A 22,437-nucleotide genomic window follows, 5' to 3' on the forward strand; every position below is an offset into this window, starting at 1 on the left:
TTGAGTTTCACAGAATGAAAATTCGGTCAAGACTATCCAGATCAACACATTTGTTTTACACAGGATCAGTACCGGGGAAGAAGATCTGCCCTTATCTCAACTGATTTACTGATTGACAGGCAGGGGCCAGGACTCCTGAAAGTGTTAGTTAACTTTTATTATAAATTTTCTTTGGTGCAGTTTCAGCCTCACATCTTGTCCTGCCTGGGAGTTTCATGACCATCCAGAACCTGTCATGGTCCTGCTCAAAACTGGCCGTTCTTGGGGCTTAACAAAACACAACTTTCTGCTTCTAAAGGCTCAGCACATCTGTTTTGAGGGCTTGTTATCTCAGGATTTCACAAATCTTGAAAGCTTCTGTCTTAATTTTTGCATTAAAGGTAGCTGAATGGGTTTAAAACACTGGGGGGGGGGGGGGGGGGGGAGTGTGAAGGGAAAAAGCCCCTTGAGATGAAACACCTCTTTTTCCAGGGAGCCATGAACTGAGAGTAAGGAGAGCAGGAGAATTGCCAGTAGACATCCACATCACACACTAATTGGAACAAAGTAAACCTCCCATATCCACACAGTTTTCATTTATCCAGGAAGGTTTGCAACCCAGTTGGCTGGCGGAAATTTTTGGAACATTGCAAGCGAATATGGCTCAATCATTATAAAACAGTGAATGCCAAATCTGAGTTAAAGCCAGTTATTTGAGCAGGGATTATAGGCATTTTCCAATGATCACCACCACAGAAATAAATAAATAGATGGCTTGCTATGTATACACTCAAAGACGAATGTTGCCCAACATGCATAGCTCTTTGCTATTAACAGTAATGAGGACACAGCTGTCTGAGCATGGAAGCCAGTATTTGCAGAGGATAATTCTCAAAGATTTTTCTTCTCCACTGGCTTTCATCCACTACCGATTCTTTGCCTACAAAAGAGCCCAAAAGGCCCTAACATTTATATAAGAATTACCTTGGCTTTGTGGTGCTTTTGAGATTGTTATAAAGCATGCTGACACATGGACAGATTTGAAACTCAGATGAAATATGAAAAATAATTTTCTCCCCTGATAAGCTCCCCAGTGCCCTTAGTGCCAAGCATAACACTCTCTTTTTAGTCAATCACGACAGCTCCTAGAGCAGCTGGCAAGGATTGCTGCCATGGGCAGAGTTCTGAAGCTCTCCCTTCCTAAGAAGGACTTCTAATTCCCACTGCCTCCAGAGCCTGTGGCTGCACCTGGACAGACTAGTGATGTGAGTGTGGAGTCACGTATAACTGGTCAGCAATACAGAGCCTCTAAAGCAAATATAGAACTGCCCCGCTGTCCAGACACATGTTCTGCAAGCACTGTTGGTGCAGCCAGGCTCTTTTCCCTGGTTTTATCACCTAGGTTCAGGGAATAAGGTCTTAGATTCCTGGAGGAAGACAGCGTAGTCTCCAGATTCCTGGAGGAAGACAGTGTAGTCTCCATTGCATGTGTGTTTGACTCACACAGTTCAAGTGACGTGAAGCAACCTACAGCCATGCCACTTCTGGCTGGAGCCTCCTTGCATGCTCAAGCGAAGCAGCTTTGAATCCAGTCCGTTCCTGAATGAGATGCTGGTGATGATTGTTGAAGCTTTGTGAGAGATTAGTTAGTGATGAATCTCATATTACTATACCAGTTCCACATAATGGAGATCCCTTGTTTATATACATGCATGGGGTCCTCTTTTTTTATGTATGTTAAAGATTTCAAGGCACCCTGTGAGAGTGACTAGAGCATCCATACTGAATTCTCTCTGGGGGTATGTACATACTGCACACCTAGAATCTCTCTTGTATTATCAGGTCTCCAGTACTTCACTCCTTCAATTGTTTGCACAACATGCTTGAGCAACGGTTAAAGCTTTTGTCATGTTGCATATCCGAAGTGGCTGCATTTTAATGGAAGAAGCAACCCTTCCAATGAAAGTTTCTGTTAGATCCTGCAGGTGGATATTTGCATTCCTTTGTTTTCATTGTGGCTTTAATTGCTGGATCCATTTGGATCAATTTCTTCTGCTGTATTAAAAGTAGGGCTGTTCTCCCCTTTACTAGTTGTTGTGGTCTATTCACAGTCTCAGACCTCCTTAGCCTGCCAAAACACTTGGAAAAGGAGCTCTTAATGACTCAGTTAAAATGTACGGTCAAGAAGTTCACTTATTAGAGGAAATGTAAACTGACCACCAATTGGCTAAATCAGCTGGCTGGACTATTTGTGCTAGTGATTTCTCAAAGCTCCCTGGGGAGCAAAAGTGGGAATAGCAGTTCTCTTCTTTTAGTTCTCTCATGCTCTGTACCCAAACACAAAAGTCTTTGAAAGAATTCGTTGGAGGAGAAGCTGATAGGATTTCACAGACATGTATAAAAGCTTTATAACTAGTGTTTTAAACTCCTGTATTTTTAATATATTCCTTCTTACAGGGTCTTTTTAAACTATCCCATAGAATTGTAGAGAAAATACACAATTCAGCCATAGAAAATTCACTTTTTCAGTGCTAATGGTTCTGCTCCTGTGAAATTTTATAAGCCTTCTCTAGAGGTTCTTGCATAAGACTATTTCATATCATGCAGCAAAGGGAGGACTGTAAGGACCTTTTGCTAGAAGTATGTTTTAATTTCTTAGTGTGCATTTCCTGTTCTGTTTGCACATCTTTTTTGTTTCTGTTGCAACAGAAAGTGTCACTTAGGTAACCTCCCAGCAGCTGGGAGAGGAGCAGTCTCAGTAAGCGCTCACTGGCTCCTCTCACCACCCTACCAGCAGACCTCGGTGTAGCATATGATCATACAAAATAGGTAATTTTGAGAAATGGGTAGTACAACAGTAACGCTCCATTTATTCAGCTGAAAAATATGTTTCCTACTGATGAAGATGAAACTATGTTGAGCAGCAACTGCTTAGTACCTCCTAATTCTGCAGGTTCAGTGTCATCAGTGGGAAGCTAACACATCTTTACCCCACTCCAGCAGGGTACTCGGTTTACTCTTGTTCTGCTGTACCACAGCTACTTGGAATAGTGTAAGTGCAGCGGGGAAATAACTGAGATTCCCAAATCACATGCACTGACCATGGATTTCATAAGTTGTGCAGAACCTGCAACAGGAAATGATGAATCCAGAGAGTACAGTTATGCTCCGGCCCATGGAGTTTCCATGTTTAGGCAAAGCCCTTAATTGAAATCAGTAGTTTGTCTCATTTCTGATCCCAGAATTAACATGCAGACCATGCAGTTGTGCAAAAGCTCTCATGGGACACTGGGAATAGTCCACACAACCGGGTGTGACCTTGTACCAACAGGGAGCCCTGGGAATCGGTGGGAGTGAGGAGCTGTGGTCATGCAGGTGATACCAAGTGTGTGAACCACACACAGGTCTGTTCTGAGCAGAGGGGAAGAGGCTGCTGCCCCTTTTATCCTCTTGCTATGCACTTATCTGCATGGCTGTCCCATAAATCTCAATCACAAAAGCAGGACTAGAACTGTGCTCAGAGAGCAAAGTCCTTTCACAGTTTAGATGTTGTTTATCATCTTTGAGTAATGTCAGAAGTGTGCTAGCTAAGGAAAGGCTCAGATAGCTGGCAGGAGATCTAGAACCTGTGACACATGTTGAGCAATTTTCATACCAGGCAGAAGGAGCAGCATTACAGATTCATGCCTCACACTATTAAGTATCCACTTCCAGGCTGACCATCTATGTGAAAAAAAAAAACTTTAATCCTTGTTTAGCAATCAACCAATAACACAATGCATATGGGATGAAGATAGAAAATGAATTCAGCAATCAACAGCCAGTCCTCAGACAGTGAAATATGCAATTAAACAGGTGTTTAGGGAATTGATCTTGGATTGTGTCCAAGCTCAGCAGGGTCAGTTGTCCTTGGAAAAAAACGATGACCCCACACAGCAGCAGTCTGAATTTGGCTTCAGTCTGCACTTTAGGAATGTGGCATTGTTATTTCTCCCCTTTTCTTATCAAATGTAATTATCTTGAGAAAAAAAAGTTTTGAGAAAACATGTGATTTCACTGAGTAAAAATCTACTACTGAGGAAATTATTTCTCAGTGTCCAAATAAGGAGTGGAGGAGAAGTTTGGGGAAAGTACTCTGTTCCAAGTAATCTTGGAACTGATACCCATGTTACTGAGCTCGGATGTTTAGTCCTGGCCTGCAATTATTCCTATAAAAAATAGACATCCAATCTTTGTATTATTTTAAAATGGAGCCCTGAGGGTTATAAATGACTGAACGAGCTTCAGTGTTTGAACAGACAGAGATTCTGGAACGAGCTCGCAGCCTTGAGCCTCTCTGCAAGAACTTTGTATCTCGAGAGCAGGGTAAGCTCCTGGGGTTGTGATGGTACAACAGTGGGACTAAAATACAGACAGAATAAAATAAAGAAGTAGGGCCCCAAAATCACCCACACCTCCTAGTAGAATGGGGAAGAAGACTTTCCATGGCAAACTTTTTTTGATCCGCAAGACCTGTGCTCTCACAACTGTCAAATTAATCTTCAACTTTACTGTGCTGAACCTTGTCGTGCTAATGGCTCTCAAATAATCAAGATGGCAAAACCATACCCACTTTTGTCAATGGTTGATCAAAAGCAGGAAACACAGCCATAGCTGCTACTGTGACCCACAGAAATCTGTGGCATGATTATCAGAATTCATTACTTAAGAAAGGAAATCATGCATGCTAAATACGTTCCAAATAGAACAAAATGTAACAGTCCATCTGCGAAACAGCACACATTGCCAAAATCATATCATCTTGGAAATCTGCTGTCCACATTGGCTTCCCTCTTGAATACAGAGTCCAAGCAAAGTTTCTCTTCTAATCACCAAAGTCTCCAAGAATGTCGTTCTAGCTCAGAGATAAGTCCACATCCTTCCATGATAGCTCTCTGCTAGGGGCTTTATCACCTTGCCAGCCAGCAGGGAAAGCAGCTGTCATGGCGGGAGTAGAACAGTCACAGCACCCTGAGCATGGACCATGCCTGCGGAGGGGTAAGCGTAGTCACAGATCCCACCACTTCCAACAGCAGCAGATGGACTTAAGGCAGTAGTCTCCCTTGTTCCTGTAGTGGCAGGTACAAATCATCTCCTTAGGATGGAGCTTCTTTGGTAAGCTTTCCACATGCATTTACTCTGTCATGTAGTATTTAACCATACGCTCATAAGTACCAAAATGAAACTCATCAATATATTTATTTAACTTTTTTCTTTTTCTTTTAAAAGTAGATTTTTGTTAAGAAGGTCTTTTCCTGAAGGACTCTGATATTGTCTCTAAACTGATGAGTTGTTCTTAGGACTTTTTTTCCTTCTGTGTTCTTTAATGCATAGTATGCACAAAGTCCTGGTTTTTTTGCGCAGAAGAAAGGCAAACAATGTCTTTGCTTACAGTTTTTGAGCCTCACCTTCCAGTGGGCAGGTGCTTCCAGTTCCTAAGCACGTCTGCTCCTTCTTCTTTTGTCTGCTGGCTTTCTGCCCTGGCTTTCCGCCTCTTAAAGTCACTTAGGTTGCCAAACAATCTCCTACTTCCTGCATGTCCACTTCCCCTAACCTGTAGTTTAGTCCCCTCTGGGTTCTTTGATTCAACAAATTGTCTGTGGTAACAACTTAGGGTCTTCCTCTTTATCTTGCTTCATAAAGGTGCAATCATTCTATGTGTCCTGAAAGGAATGTGGTTGGCATACCCAGCATCTTTAGGCTGATGACTCAACATCTTCTAGCGTAAGAATGTTATCAATATTTTCTAAGTTTTCCATATTTTTTCTGCAGTTACTACAAACATTAGAGGTACAACATCTCTCACTAAAAATCAAACTTATTGATAAAAGTACAAACAAAAAATGAAAAATTGCGCATGCATACATTTAAATCTTTGCAAAGGAGAAATCACTTGGAAGAATTTTACAAATTCCTATCCCCATTTTCAGTAGTTTCACTGGCCAAGATAGATCTCCTAATGGCCTAGGAAATGAAAAAAGTGTAAGGTAAGCAGAAAATCTCAGCTGTGATGGTTATGGATGTAGATAAAAATAACTAAATGTTGAATGATGGTAAATCATTCAGTGAAGACTTTAAGACACCACTTTGACCATATAATTTCTATTTTTTGTGACACAGGCCATAGAACCTTACCCAACAATTGGGGTTTCAAGCACACAGCTTTTTGCTACAGCATATTTCAAAGAAGAAATACTGTTCAGATACAAGGCCTTAAAGTAAGGGAAGATCTACCATGAGCTTTATTATGTTTTTCAGATGGTTAATCGGTAGTACTACTAAAGTTTGTGCCTTATTTTTATTTTGAATTTGTCTTCTAAACACTGAATTTCATCCCGTTGTCTTTTGCTGGCTTTAGTGACCACCTCCAGCTAAAAACTTTGTTTCCATGGAGAAGTTTATAGATCACAGGCAAATATACCTTGAACTTTTTCTTAAATAGATTATTAAATGGAGCATTATCTTGCTCTGAGGCAAATTTTCATGACTTGGAATTACTCTTTGGAGATTTTCTGATCTCTCTGCAATATTGCTTTTCGAAGTGTTGATACCAGAAATGTATTCCAGTAATTATTTTACTAATGCAATATACAGTGGTAAGAACAATTTCCTGTGTCTACTCAGTGTTCTCATGTTTATGCGTGTCCTTTCAGCAACACTGTGTCAGGAAAAGTTTGTGTTCAAGTGATTAACTTTAATGACCCCAGAGTTATTTTCACAACCAACATTTTTTACTCTTGATATATGTCCTTGCGTTTGTCTGCCTTGAAATTCACTTTCAAATGTGCCCATCATACCTAGGAAATTACTTTTATGTGAGAGTTCTGTTCACTTTTTAGTTCTTAACTCCACTAGCCTGTGATCCTCTGCATTTTATCCCAAATGTGGAAAACTGTGGACCAAAACCAGATCCTCAGGATCCTGTAGACACTCACAGCATGATTCCACATTTATGATTCTCTCTTGAGATTTCTGGTCCCCTAGTTACAGCCTCTTTCATTTGAGCAGTATTGAATATGTCTGGTCTTAATTCAGTGGATTAGAGTGTTGTTTTTCTTTTTATGCTGTTATTTCTTGTGATATTACTGATACAAGTGAGAGTGGCCTCAGTCCTGCATTTGTTGTGGACATGAATCAGTATAAAAGATTACTATGTCTTCTGATAAGGATTAGCCTCCCTGGTGAGATGTGGTCGTGTGCTGCAGTTTGATATCTAGGTTTTCTTTCTGATTATATTAATATGCTGCCCCATTTTTTTTGTATGCATGGCTTTTAAATTATTTCATTTTTTTTAAGTTTATGGACAATGAATTAAAAAATTCATTCATTGTTCTATGATGTGGCTAAATTCTAAAGAATCCATGAAGACTACTGCTAGCTTTTACAGGTAATAAAACACAAATACAGTAATTTGCATGCTAAACACAATTAGTTAATTTCTTTATTTTGACATTGTAAATGATATCTATCCAGTCACCAGGCATCCTGCCATCCATTAAAAATACAATCTGTACCAATAAAAACAAATCATCAGCACATCACATCCCACAAAAGGCAGCCGGTCAGCCAGAAATATAAAAAAACACTTTCTCCACCCTTCCAGTCCCCAAACGAAACCCCACTACCCCAGCTACCTCACCTCTGTCAAAATGTCAAGTAAACAGAACATCACACCCCAGGGTTGCTAGACCAAACCACCACAGCCATAAATTTTTAAGGCAGACACACTGAGCTAAGACAGAGGGATGTGGTTAATATTGGAGTATTCAAGCTCAGACTCTTGCAGCAACAGCTTCCTGACAAATGTATACGGAGATGCTGCCTACCTATTCTCTCGTTCAGTCAGTAAATCAAAGATCTTTAAAACTCATGGTTTCAATCCATGAGACTGTGTTTGTTCTAGGTGGTATTTCTTAGGAGGCAGAGAGAGGTGGTCTGGATGGGCCATCTGGTTGCTCTCAGTATTCAGTTGGGAAGTAACAAAGTGAACTGTTTCCACTTCAGGTCAAATTTTAATTTCAGTCTGGACTTCTGCCTGAACTTCTGCCCTTGGAAGTAGCTGTGGGAGCAGTAATGTGAACACAACAACTGGAAGGATGGATGAGAGAATATAGATGACTGCTAATTTGATAGCACACAGCAGCATAATCAAGAGCCAAGACATCCAGGGCCAGTGTTGGCCAAGCACTCCCTGGCAAGAGAACTATTGAACAGGGATCTGTCCTGCCCTGCCTTGGTTCTTTAGTGTGGTTTTAAGTGCTGAACAGCTGCTTTCTCAAAATCAGGAACCTCTAAGGCATCACTCAGAGTCACTAGTCACTTGGGAAAATTTGGACTTACTCAAAATGATTAGGTATGACAGTCTTTAACATCCTCTTGTTTTCATATGTAATTTCACAGCAACAGTCCCAGTCCTGCCTGTAAGGGTAAGGAGAGGTGTGGTAGCTAGATAACTCTTTCAATTTGCCACTGACTTTGTCAATAGTTCTCTCTCTCTTTCAGTAACTACTGAAAACTTTGAGGTTCAATGTACCATTAGGGTAGAACAATAACATTGTGAATAGCATAGAGTTTAGCTGAAAAAGCCTTTGATGCCTCTGAGGTCTCCTAGTAGAACATAATGCTTTCAGAATGATGGTTAATCTTTTACTTTAGATCTCATTAGCTAACGTAGAGGCTGCACAAAATTTCTGAAAAAGGTGCATCTTTAAGCGTTCATATAATAGGAACAGGTTGTATTGGGCTACATGAAGGACTCCAAGTCAGAAACGTCTGTGACTTGTTCTTGCTGCTGTCTTGTTCAGTGGTCACAGGCTAGTCCTTTAATTCCGTAGTCTTGAATTTCCTGGTTAAAAGCCAGGGGCACTGGTATTTATTAGCAGCTGGAACATTACAGGGGTTTGTAGTACAGTTTGATTTGTATTAGGATTGGAAGGCTTCAAATAAAAATGGACTAATTGTGAACTGGCTCTGTATATAAGAGGACAGGCCCTGCCCTGAATAGTTTTAGATGCTAAACAGTGAGGGAGGCCGGACTACGACAGAGATTTTGTTATCCCCATTTTTCAAATAGGAAGCAGGGCTGTAGAAGATGAAGAGCAAGGATGAGTTCCCACAGGGTAAATTCTGAGCACATGAGTTACAGCATGGTTACTGCCGCTGTGCCGGTTCCTTGTCCTGTATAGTAACTACCAGGTACCTTAGCCTGTTTTCACTGAGGACAGATCTAGTTCATATTTGCTTCCTAGTTCACCTCATGGCAATTCTTCTTGTAGCCACATACTGAGCAATCTAGCCAAAATCACAGAAGAGTTATTCAATAACGCTATCTATTAGTAAAACCTAGACTTGTTCTCAGGATGCAAGTAATGCTTTCTAAGGATCTTGGTGATGAAAGGTACTAAAAGCGGGTTCAGTATAATGAAAACCATCCTTGGATATCAGTGATGGGTAACACCATCTGATACTTTCATGGTACTGATGCTGAAATCATCAAATATCACAGTCTATTAACACCTTGAATGGGGGGCAGTAGGGTTTCCAGGGTTTCTTGCTAGCCTGCTTCACTTCAGTAACTCTTCTGCTCTCTAGCTGGTTAGACTTTGTGGCTCAGACAGTTCACTGCGGTATTTCTTTCCATGGTGAAGACTGCAACACAAGTTATGCCAGGTCAGAGGCATACTTCCAGGCTCCAGAAAACTGCATCTCAGGGACTTTGTAGACACATGTGCTATCCTTGTATTGAGTAGTCCTTACAATTTTTTGTCTTATCTGCTTTGAACCTACAAAACCACTGACAACTTAGTATCATGTACACTTAGCATCACAGTTTTACTCTAGTATTGTGTATGACCCATCACAAGGGCAGAGGTGGTATGAATGAGCTTTGAAGTGATACTTCCAGGGCATGAATCCACATAAGATTTATGTTTGAATGGGCAGAAATAAACTGTGCAACCAGAATAAGAAATTATTTACACATTATTGACTAGCTGTCAGGTTGTTTCCACCTGCAGTTTTCCACTCAACCAAAAATGCCCTGGGAGTGTTTTGATATAGTTTCTATGCTGGCACTTAGGTCTAGTGAATCCATTACAGGCAATCTCTCAAAGTTTTATGGCTAGTTTTCTCCCCGGTGGAATTTTTTTTTTTTTTCCCTTTCTGGGTCAAATGTCTAGTTTTGTCTTTGTCAACCACACCAGTTCTCACTGAATGCTGCACTGTGTAAATGGATTGGGCAAGGCACCCTTTGTCTCCCAGCTCTGATACTCTTCAAGAGGATACCTAATGTTCAGCCAATTGTTGCACTGACAGTTTTCTTAGTGTGCAAATATCAGCTTTCACTTAGTGAGCCCATGTAATGTAAATAACCTCTGGCAGACAGGCTGGGATTATACTACCTGTTTGAACTGAAAAGGCTGCTTGCCAAAAATAATTGATTTGATTGCATTGGCTGGGTCTGTCAGAGTTTAATGGCACGTCATGGTAAGGGACAATCTTAAAGAAAGCTGGGGACATGTAATATAGAAATGTGTGTGTGTGCTCAGGCCCAAGCAAAAAGATTTGGTGTGACCAGTAAAGCTGTTTAGACCTGTTGGTTGCATAAAACTTCATTAATGAAGTCAGTGTAAAACGCGGGGAGCCAAGGTGTTCTGCATAGACAACTTCAGGTTGATCAGGTTTTCTAGGGACAGCAGGGACTCCATAGGTAGCCTCCGTTGTAAAAAATTTTGCATTCAAATGGAAATACATCTCCAGTACCACCACAAAGGCTGAAGACTGGGAGTAAGCAAAGAAATCTCCTCGGTAGATAGCAAAGAAAGGAGGATCAATGTCTTACTTTTCTGGAGTGATTGTACTGCTTGCTGCTCGTTCAACTGCTACAAAGATGACTTGGGAACAAAACTGATTCTGTAGCTAGCCTTTGCTTTTGGTGAAGGATGTATGTTGTACCCCTGCAAGAAAGATGCACCACAGAAGAGTAGAGGATCTATAGTCTTCAAACAGGATTGTTACCATATGTGGTGGTAAGACGCTGATGTTCATTTTGTCTCCACTTTGCTTCACTTATTAATATCACTGGAAGCAGGGAGCATAGAAAATGAAAAATCTCCTTTTTAAGCTTGGGGTAGGCTAGAAACAGCAGAATTGGCCAGACCCCAAGGTTCCACTCCTAAAACAATAAGCAAACATGACAAATAGAAAGCTTTTTCATTTACAAAACATTAATGTCATTCTTATTAAATTTATGGTTAGATAAAATCTGTGTTCAAATACTACCAATTATGTGTGATATGCTGTATGAAGGAAGGAACCAGAATTTTTAGCCCAATCGCAGAAGCAATAGCTGAACTGAACAACTTATCTATCTACATATATAGTCTAGACTTGTTACCCCTTTCCCACTTCCCCCACCATTTTGCCAACCTTCATCTGTCCAATAAATACGTGGGAACTGATTTCGGACAGAGTTAATTACCTCTAACTGTGCCATTCTTGTTATCTTACCAGCTTTGACTCACCATCAATTGCTCCAGTACGGATGTTGGCAAGACTAAGAACTCTAGACTCTCTCCATATATGTAATATGTGTGTAATTATTTATATATCTGAACACGTTAGATTTGCCGCTGTGGTAGATTGGATCAGTTATTTCATGACTTCTGGGATTTTACGGCCAACTGGCTGTGCTAGGTGCCTCAGGCGCAGATACTGAGATGTAATTCCTGCCCTCTGCTGCCTGCTCCAGCCCAGTGCGTTTGTTTCAGTCATGACCCAACAAAGTCTGGGTTAATAAGAATCAGGGAGGATCAAGAGAGTAGCATTGCTTGGATGACATAGTACTTCAGCAAAGGCCAGTGCACAGTATGCTGGAATAAAAAATAGTTTAGGTATCAATAAATAAAACATAGAAATCTGAGTAGGCTGAAAAAATGACACAATTTATCTTCTGATATTTCCACTTCTGACATCTAGAGGCAAACCCGATGCCAGAAACATCAGGGAAGAGATTGAGCAAGCAGGGATTCAAATTGAACTTCTGACTCTGAAAGGCATTTTTAATCAGGTTCCAGGGTCCTGGCTTATATAAATGTAGGAATGCTATTCACCTCCTTTGCAAAAAAAAAAAACAACAACAACAAAAAAACCCCACCCCACCCCCCCCCAACAAAAACACCCTAAGGGATTGTAATAAAAACTCAAATACATTAAAAACAATAAAGATGGTAAAAAAATTTTTAAAAGAAAAGAGTTTTATTGTCAGGAAATTGATTCCAGGGAAGTATACATTTTTATTGTCAGGTTAAGGTTGATTTTAGTTGAACCTTCTCTCAGAAAAATTACAGTGAGATAATCTGCATTGGTGGGGGTAGGAAGTAATTTTTTTTATATGTCTGAGTTGTGTTTGTACACCTCTCAAACTCCCGTTCATCTCTTACTTGGCAGTGGGGTTATATAGCCCTTTCAGCAGCTTTTTCCTAGGGCTGAACACTGCCCTGTAGCATGGAAATCCCAATTCAGTGACAAAGCAAATGTGGAAGTAGTAAAAAGCTCAAGGTAACGCAATCCCTTTCCTGAGGAGCTCTGAGAAACACTGGTCATCTGCAAGAGAGATCTGATGAGCACCTTGAGTTCTCACTGTCCCCAGACGTTTATTTTCATGAATTTTACTTCAGGTTATGGTCATTCTCTCTACTCCACCACACTTTGGTTCCTTGCATGGAGCTGGTGTACACATTGTGAGTGCAAGTCCCTGTACAGTGTGAACAATCTTTTGTTGTCATTTCTAATATTTTCTTGCTGTATTTCTGTGTTGCAGATGTGGATGAATGCGCTTCAGATTCCCACCAGTGTAACCCCACCCAGATCTGCATAAATACTGAGGGGGGCTATACCTGTTCCTGCACTGAAGGCTACTGGCTGTTAGAAGGCCAGTGTTTAGGTAAAAACCTCATGCGATATGGTATTTGAGCATCTGTGTATGTGTACCCGTGAATAGCTGAAATAATGTCACTGAGCATCTTTGTCAAGTAATGGTTAAACCTTCAGCTACATGGAAACTGTCCTTCATCTTTGTTAAATGCCAATGGTATGCTTGGCAGAGAAACTCCCTCATGGAACAAAAATATACATGTAAATACCATATGACTATCCATGTAACATGTGGGATTTTCATATTCCCAGTCTGAAGGATTCCCTTTCATATAAGGTCAACCACAAGCATGTATACAAAAAGATTTATTCCCAAATAGACCTGTCCTTTCCACAATGTGGCAGTGTGGACCCAAAGGGATCAGTATTTGATACCAAGAAACAGGGAGCAAATCCCTAGATTCAACCAACCCTTTTGCTTGGGGGTGAGAAAAACATTATCTCTGAACTGGGTGCCGTTTCGGTATCTTCCAAGCAGTTTTATTTCAATTTTGTTATTTTCCTTGCTGCAATGTCCTGTTCATCCTTTTAGCTCAGCCCTGTTGGAAAAAACCACCCCTCAACAAACAGCACAGGAAAACCTTCCAGCTCCCCTCTCCTCCAGCCCATTCCCCTCACTTGACATGCCCATGGGATGATGAAGTAGATGTTAATTTTAGGTACAGAGGTAGGACCTAGGAGATAGGAGAAAACTTTTTTTTTTTAGTTTGCTTATTATTATTTTTTTCCCCTCAGTGCAGGCTGTTTGCTTGCCAGCTCTGCAGAGCTGGACTGTCCTGTCACAACATCTCTGCTGGAAGGAGAATGGGCTTTCCCTGCCCATTCATCCCTGGAGCCTCTCCAGTTATTTTCCAACTTTCTCCTCCCAAGTACCAATTCCAGTGAAGGACTGACTCACGGCTGTTTTCCTAACTACTGCAAACAGCTGCTGTGTAACTCACCTGGCAGGGACAGAGCTGAGCCTCGTCCAAGCTGGGCTCTGTGCAGCCATAGCTGCTTTGGGGAGTCACTGTCTTGTAGTTCCCCTGGGATATGAAGTCTCCAAGCCCCCTGCTCCTTAATCGTTGATAATTCTTCTTCTCTTGGGAAAAAAAGCTTGTGCTGGGTGTTGTACACGTGTACGTGACAGGGTGGGGATGAGGAGGGCAGGGAGGGGGATTCTGCTCTGCATCACCTGTTTTGTCACCCATTTTCTTCTCCCAGTTACAGCCCAAATGAAAGGGTTGTGTGCAGCATTCAGGATTTGGACATGGATCTAAAGTACTTTACTGCTTGATGGATATACCAGAGAACTGAAATGGCTGCATTGCTGAATTGATTCGAGTATCTGCTTATGCTATTTAAAATAGGCGATAACATCCCAGTCTTGCACACTTAAAGTAATCATGGGGTAGATTATTATAAGGCAATGCAAAGGGCTAAAAGCAAATTGTGTTTAGAGTTGCTATATTTTTCCCTAAGTATCAAAAAAGTCTCAGTTTTCCGTACTTTCCACTGGCCTTGGAGAAGTGATTTTTGCTGGCATATAGCAGTAAAAACCATTCACCGTAACCAGGGAGCTGGGTTGGGTTTTAGAGATGGGCTTTTTCGGCGCACTGGTAGTAAACCACAGTTACAAAGAGCTACACTTCTATCTGCTGTAATTATCCCAGTGAAGTTTATACAGGAGGAGCCAGTACAGCACTATCCACATGACCCTCCCACAAGAAGCAGCCCTGTAAAAGTCCGTATCCTCAAAAAGTAGCGCTCTTGACATAAGAGTCCTGCAAAAGCCAAAGCATGTATTTAAAATTGTGTCAGTGAAATGAGGTATTAATTTACTTAAAACCCATCTCACTTTGGGCCAAGCCTACTGCTGGGGTACATACCATAGCTGACCCTGGCCTTTAGGTTATCCTGCTATTTAGAATGCAGTGGGAAATAACAGCTAGTAAGGGTAAAACTGAGTGTCAGTGTCCTTGTTATTGTACACAGAGAGAGTATTTCCAAGACTTTTGACATTTTCAGAATGGTTTCCTGAGACTTTCTATAGCAAAACTGTCCCAGTGAGGCCAACAACATAAACTTGAAGTGCAGGATGTAGCTACTTATACAGCAGATTCACAACATTGTTGTTTTTATGGTATTACCACATCATGAAAATGTTCAAGTTGTTCAGGAATTCAGTTTCCCAACACATTCTTAATATTTAACACTAAACCAGGAAGCAGCCAATTTAGCTAACAAATAATAAACTGCTGGAATTCATGCAGATATATGTATATACACACATGTGAACCATAGGGAGAATACCGTCATTTTGATTTTCACGTGCATTGGAACCTGCGGTGGGTGTCATTTCACCAAAATCTGTGCCTTCCTGCTTTGGTCCTGGCACACTGACTGGAGATAATATACTTGGTTTTCTACTGAACAAACTTAACTTCAAAGCTTTGAGAGTAGCCGTTTATAAAAATCTCCATAAATCAAAAGCCAGTTGATACCAAAGGAAATGTAAAGCCTTGGAAAGGTCAGCCACTCCAGGTGTTTCATTCCAGTTTTTAGTCCAGGGGCAAAATTCTTCTAGCACTTGCCATCATACATATCTTACAGCATTTTCTTGTGCTTATAACAGTGAGTCGCATGTATTGCTAATGCTGCAATTCAGCCCAAACTTCTATTTTGGCACTAAATCTACTGTTTACATTTTAGAGTCTATAACTTGTCAGTTAAAAATTAATATAAAATGTGAATGTGACTATTCGGAAAAAAGTCTTTAAAGAATACCCTCTCTAAAAAAAGAAGTATTTAGTAAGAAATACTTATTTCTTTTCTAGTGACTAGCTTTGTGGAGGTAAAAAATGTTTCTGTCTTGATTCTGACAAAACTTTGCTACAACATTGGCTGTGCTTGAGCTGATGGGCTAGGCCAGCTATCAGGTATACCTCAAGATAGCTGCTTAAAGGGACTGACTCTGGGCTTCCTGATGAGGTCACATTAAGCTGAAGATTACAGCAATGACAGACAGTCAGTTCATAGGACATACTAATAGATGTCAGCTGTGGGTAAAAACACATTACTACATTCTTCTGGGTAGAGATGTATGTTAACTATAACTCTGGGTCTGAACACCTGGAAGTTTGGCTGTTATATCTGTAACCAGTATGCTGGGTTATTTCTGTGTTATTGGTACTGTTGACTCAGTGTGTTTGCTGCTTTGCACCTGCACGTGAAAATGCAGACCACTCTACTTTTCATCTTTCCCATCTATAGATATAGATGAATGTCGCTACGGCTACTGCCAGCAACTGTGTGCCAATGTGCCCGGTTCCTACTCCTGTACGTGCAACCCAGGCTTTACCCTTAATGATGACGGAAGATCATGCCAAGGTACTGTGTATGGTAAACTATGACTGAAATCTTTGGTCCCAACCCAGCAACACCCTTAAAACTTGTTTAGTTTTTAGAATACAAGTAACATTCCCAACACTGCTTTTGAAAACCTTCATAGGTTTGTCAGCCTGAGATATTTCTGTAGTTTCACAGTACCTCGGAGGGGTACAGGTGCAACATGACCAGTGTATTAGGAGAAATATGCACAGAGGACCAAGCCCCTGAAAATATAGTTACTCAATTCACTGAAATTACCAAGACTTTAGGCACTGAATTTACTTTTAAAATCTGAGGCTGTGTGACCCATGTGAGACAGGAAAACTCTGTCAGAGCAGTAAATTAGGTCTGAGTCTCCCAAGTTCCAGACTAGGGCCCTGAGCATTAGACCACCTTTTGCTGTGATGTGCTACCTCAGTGAAAGTCAACACAACCTCTTCATAAAGCCTCTCCCAAGATAAGCAAGGAGCCTCTTCCCACATGCTGCAGGAAATGGTCTGTGTTAATGATGTCCAGAAGCTGCTAATGTCCTAAAAGGAAAAAAAAAATTGCTTTTGTCTTAGCCCTAGGTTTCCATGAGGACCATTCCTCCACTGCATTATCTTCCTCAGGAATATCCTGCTGCATTTTGTGTTTGGTCTGTTATGGCAAAATCAGTTCAATGGTTTTAAAATTGCAGGATAAAGACAGAAGCATTTGTCATAAATATTTCATCCCCGTCTTCCATGTTATTTTTTTGATTGAAGACATTCCCAAAATGCTTCATTTCCATGCATGTCATGTTTCCAACATGCTATTTCCAGGCATCAGCCTGAATCCCGATAAAGAATACTGACTTGCTTATATTTTTTCAGAACAAATCATTCTGACTGTACAGCTAATCTCTTTGAAATACTTTACAGTAATGAATTGAAAATAAGGTTTGGGGAGAAGTCACTGATGCATTGGGCATTGGTTTCCCGTAGATGTGAATGAATGTACAAACGAAAACCCTTGCACTCAGACCTGCGTCAATACCTACGGCTCTTTTCTCTGCCGCTGTGAACCTGGCTATGAACTGGAAGCTGATGGAGTAAACTGCAGTGGTAACTAGTTATTTATTGTCTTGGTTTCTTTCAGTTTTCTTTTTGGTTACTTTACTTTAAGTTTTCTTTTTCCAATGTATTGTTTTGTACATGCTTTTTAAAAAGTTTTTTGCCTTGGTCCATGGTTAGTAGCAGGATAGCTTCAACTCATATGATCTTTTCAGTTAAAGCACACGGCAAATACCCAGAAAAGCACAATGGAGGAGGGCTGCAAATGGTTTTAAAGAAATAAGCTAAATATTAAAAAGCTCCAAGATAACAGCAAAACATAAGAAAACACTTTGTAATGCCGAACAGGAAGCTTTATTAGAGCAAATAAAGTAGGGATAGTCCTAGAACATTCTTCCATGATTAAAGAAATACTTTACATAAAGCACTTTTCCATTTGTCTGTTGAATGCATGTATTCCTCTTGCTCTTATTACTGCACTCTTCTGCCTGAAACCTTCCTGTTTCCCCTGTATAGCTCTGGCTACACTTCAGAAACAATATATGGTTTCTGAGTACAGCTATTGCTAATCTGTTCAGCACATAGCAGAAGAAACTGTGCTTATGTCACTTTACTTTTTCCTGTCTTGTTTTTGTTTTTATTTTATTGCTTTATTTTAATTGAAGGCAAAACTTATTTCTGTGCTTAATGTTCCCATAGTCTGATAAAATTAGAAAATCCAGCCAATATTTCTTGGAAGGAAAAACACACTGGAAAATACTTGTTTTTTAATTTACAGTAAACAGATGTAACATGCTGTTTCTGAGAGAGGAGACATATGATATGCAGTATGTGTATAGATTCATGTTTCCAAAGCTGTTTTTCCCTGCAAACCTCCTTATTATAAGGGAAAGAACAAAGACTTAAATCTCTAAAGGGTCTCATGCATTTAACATTTAGAGCTGCAACACCTAACTTAAGTTTGCTGCTTTCTAATGGAGTTTCTGCTTCTAAGTTAGACTCCTGCACCATTTTATGTGCTCCTGAGCTAGTTGGGGGCCTGAACCAGTTAAGTTCAATGCAATGCCACATAAACACTGCCAGTACAAAATGGTGACAGAAGAGATGGTGCTTGAGCCTCATTCACATCTGAGTTAAGCCAGCAAAAGGGAATTTCCACCACCCAGATTTAGAGCAGAAAACCTTTTATGGGCAATTCTGTGCAAGAAAATGCTTGTCAAAGCAGGTCAAATTTCTCTGGATGAGCTTCTTTCACTTCACAAGCAATCACTACACATTGCTGAGGCTCGCAAAGCGAATGCCAGGTTAGGAGGACACTCCTATGAGACACCCAGGATCCAGATGTACTTCAACAGCCACTGGATTAGTCCATGGCCTAACAGCCAGCTTACCTTGAAGACGGGAGGGATCCCTGCCCCAATTCAAGGAGAGAGGCAGAGATTTCAACCTGGCTTTCTCAACATCGGCATTATTTTCTGATCTCAGAGATTTTGCACGTGCATTAGATGTGCTCTGAAATGCCTACCATCTTGTCCTCCACAGGTAGTCAGCAGAATGCAAGAAGTCTTTAGGAACAGCAAAAATGTGTCTGTCCTGTGTGGGCTCAGCAGCAGAAATGTAGGACCATCGGGGCTTTAAATCCCTCCAGCACCTGACAACAGCTAAGCACAGGTTATATGAATCCAATGTGCTGGAGGTCTGGGCTAGGACACTTCGAGGGAGCGGGTGATATCTTGGTCCCTTTATGGAGTCAGCCCTCGGTCCATGTTTTGTCAGGAGGGTGTTTTTTTCAGTGAACTCGCTGGGGCAAGTCACACAACAGGACTATGTAGGTGTAGAGTTCCTTTCATCTCCCTTTTAATGTGGTTGCAGCCATAAAGCCACTTTAACATATTTGGACTTCAAATACTTTCCAATTCATCTGCACAAAACACCAAAAGTGTATAAATGGACTGAGCCCAAATTAGAAGAAAGGGAAATTCAGTCTGAAGAGTAAAAGTGATTTGCCTGGGAGAGTCAAAATGTCAGAGCTGGGAATAAAAACTTGGGAGTTCCTGGCTGGGCTCTGGCCTTTGTTTCTTTCTTCCCCTGAACAGGGAAATGAGGAAATGATTAACTGCAGCCTCCCTCAGTCTAGCGCCTTTGCATGTGTGTTCCCCTCCTCAGCTATGCCTCCACGCGCAGCTCTGAAGTTCATCTCTCTTGCTTGAGCGCAGTTCTGCAGAATACAATGACTGGTCAATTCATGAGTGCAAGGGGAAAAGAGGAAAATTTCTGCTTTCAGTCAGAGATTTGACAGACTGCTTAGCTTCCTGGGTATCTGGGAGATGGCTGGGCCTTCTAGTAGGTCTGACCCAAGCTGGGATGAGCTCTGTAGTCTTGCTGGAATGCCTTGGAATTAACTGGCTAGAGACTAAGAAAGATAAAACAGCCAGGGCTGGCTGCAGGAGTTCTGCTGGGACCCATGTGGCCCTGGGAAAGGGAAGTTTTCTCTCCAGAAAAAAAGGGAAAAAAATAAAAGAAAACCACTGCCAAGTCTCTCCTTTCAAATTATAGTTGCAGCTTTGTTGTTGGAGTAGTTCTATCTCTGACGTAAAACAGAACTGAAAACATGGCCAACTGGTGACAGGTATTCGAAAAGAAAAATAAATAAATAAAAGCCACACATTGTGTTCAGCAGCAGCTTTGGTTTCCCTAGGAGAAAAATGTTTAACCAAGAACTTGTTGTATAGCATTTTGCCAGGTTGCTGCAGAGCTCTAGGGAGCTGGAGGGTGCCAACCTCCAGCTGGGGTGATGGGCACGTAGTCTGGATGGCCACCTGCCTGTGGGACTGCTCTTTTGACTGTAAAGCCAAAGACACTAAACTTTTGTTTTACCACTGCAGACATGGATGAATGCAGCTTCTCAGAGTTCCTCTGCCAGCACGAATGTGTGAATGGGCCTGGTTCTTACTACTGTATCTGTCCTTCGGGCTATAACTTGCTTGACGATAGCAGAAGCTGCCAAGGTAAGAACATTCCTGTGCTGATTAAAACCCAAGGGGACCAGAAAATAGGTCCTGTGTCTGGAAAGAGGTTTTCAAGAATTTAGAATGCTTGGTCTTGGCATTGCACAGTGAAATACTCGTAAGGGCCAATTATGTAATTCTGGTAAGAATGTCATCATGTGAATAGTCCCACTGAGGTGAATTGGTGTAAGTAAGACTTTGCTGACTAGGAAACAGCTACACAGGAAAGCCCTCAGATGCTCTCCTCTCTGCTGCACATCTCTCTCTAGTTTTACCATTCTCTAAGGTCAGACAGCTTGAGCAGCCAATTTCTTCTCTATTTTTGCAGCACTTAGCATATGGGAGCTCTCCAATAAGCAGAAATGAATGGGGAAAAACTGGTCTTAAAAGGGAGGCCAGTTATCAAAAGGCCACTTCTTATAGTGCAAGAGTGTTATGAATTCTGGGGCAATTCCTTAAGATGGAAACCAGTTTGTAAGAGTGGTGTCTTGCACATGTTTCCCTGCTTTAGCCTTTCTCTTGTTTCTTATGTTTTAGATATCAATGAATGTGAAACCAGAAACTTCACCTGCACTCTGCAGCAAACGTGTTTCAATATCCCAGGAGAATATAAATGTTTAGACCCAGTAAGATGCGAGGATCCTTATATCCAGATTAATGAAAAGTGAGTAACATACCCACAGCCACAAAAGCAAATTCTATCTGTGTGAAACGTACCTAGAGTGAACGAAATAAGCTGCATTTTTACAACACAGACATGAAGTGTGTCTAGAGAGCTATACATACATGCTGTTGCTGCATTTACCATTGGTAAGCTTTATAAAAATAATAAATTGCAATTCCTTACTAGGTCACCAGATGGGATATGATATGATATGATATGATATGATATGATATGATATGATATGATACGATACTCAGATGTGTGGGAAGTTAGACTGGAAAAACACTTATCAGTGAGTGGAGAAAACAGCAAGGTTTGTAATGTAATAAGAGACATTTACTTACATTACTAACTGACTTCATATATGCTCAAATGCAGCCTGTTTATTAGTATGAGTATTTTCTGTAAATATTAACTAGCTTATGTCTGGGAAGTACTTTAAAATATTAGATGATAGTCATAGTAGGATACAAATAGTTTCCTACTGCTTAAAGTTTAAAAGTGCTGAAAAGTCCACAGACTGATTTGCCTTGTCCAGAAATTGGGTATGTCTGGATGGGGCTGTTAGCACTGTTACTGTCTAAATTTGGCATTATTTGAGCAAGCAAAAAAATAAATCCCACATTTCTAAAAACTGACTGTTTCTTTTACGATTTTGTAGGTATTTGCCTGGGGCTCAAAATATTTCAGCTCCAGACAGATCTCTATATATTCCAGCCCATAGTATTTCATCCATAGTGTTTGCACTAAAGCCAATTACTTGGGATTCCTTGGTATTTTATACAAAGGCAAGAGATGAAGAATCAGCTTCTTTCCATTAGAATTTACTCATGTCTTTACATTGCTTTCTGAACTAGGGCAGTTGAGGAGTGGACACGTTCTGTTCTTCCTGTTCTGGGTTTACCTACCTTCAGAGGTGGTAGTCTTAAACTGGAATTTGAAATATCTGAAGCTTCTGTATCTAAATTCCTCGGAGCCCAACTATAAAGTCCTCGCAGATCAGCTTGCACCAGAACTCTTGATCTCTGAGCTTTGTGTTTGGTGGCTTTGGCTCATGTCTAGATGTGACTGCATTTAATTTGTGGCACATGTCTAGAAGTGGTCAGTATAAAAGCCAAGTGAATTCCTTGTATCTGTGTTTTCTGTGGAAGGAACTAGGTGTTTGTAATGCTAGGAGCCTTTTTATGGGGGACATGCCAGATGGGGACATGCCCCACTGTCTCAAATTGGTGTCAGTAGTGGAGGTTATAGAAAAAATACGCAAAAAGACCCAACTCTTTTTCTAGTAAATTCCCCAGTATGCCTTTTAGAAATGGACATCCTGCCTCACAACTTTATTAGAGTTCTCTGAAGAAATCAGCAGCATGTGGCTAGGGCACATGGGCTGATGCAGTCTGTTTGGGTTTCCAAA

At 40.9% G+C, this 22,437-nt stretch overlaps 1 protein-coding gene across 1 annotated transcript in view; it reads left to right on the forward strand.

Moving 5' to 3' along the window:
* Positions 1-22,437, forward strand: part of FBLN5 (fibulin 5) — a 52,183-nt gene that overhangs the window by 19,866 nt on the left and 9,880 nt on the right. Inside the window, exons 5-9 of the mRNA XM_069783612.1 lie at positions 12,839-12,961; positions 16,204-16,320; positions 17,286-17,405; positions 20,240-20,362; positions 20,900-21,026. Coding sequence (XP_069639713.1) covers positions 12,839-12,961; positions 16,204-16,320; positions 17,286-17,405; positions 20,240-20,362; positions 20,900-21,026 — 610 coding nt within the window. The remainder of the gene's footprint in view (positions 1-12,838; positions 12,962-16,203; positions 16,321-17,285; positions 17,406-20,239; positions 20,363-20,899; positions 21,027-22,437) is intronic.

Source organism: Haliaeetus albicilla, chromosome 5 (genome assembly GCF_947461875.1).
Source record: "Haliaeetus albicilla chromosome 5, bHalAlb1.1, whole genome shotgun sequence".
NCBI lineage: Eukaryota > Metazoa > Chordata > Aves > Accipitriformes > Accipitridae > Haliaeetus > Haliaeetus albicilla.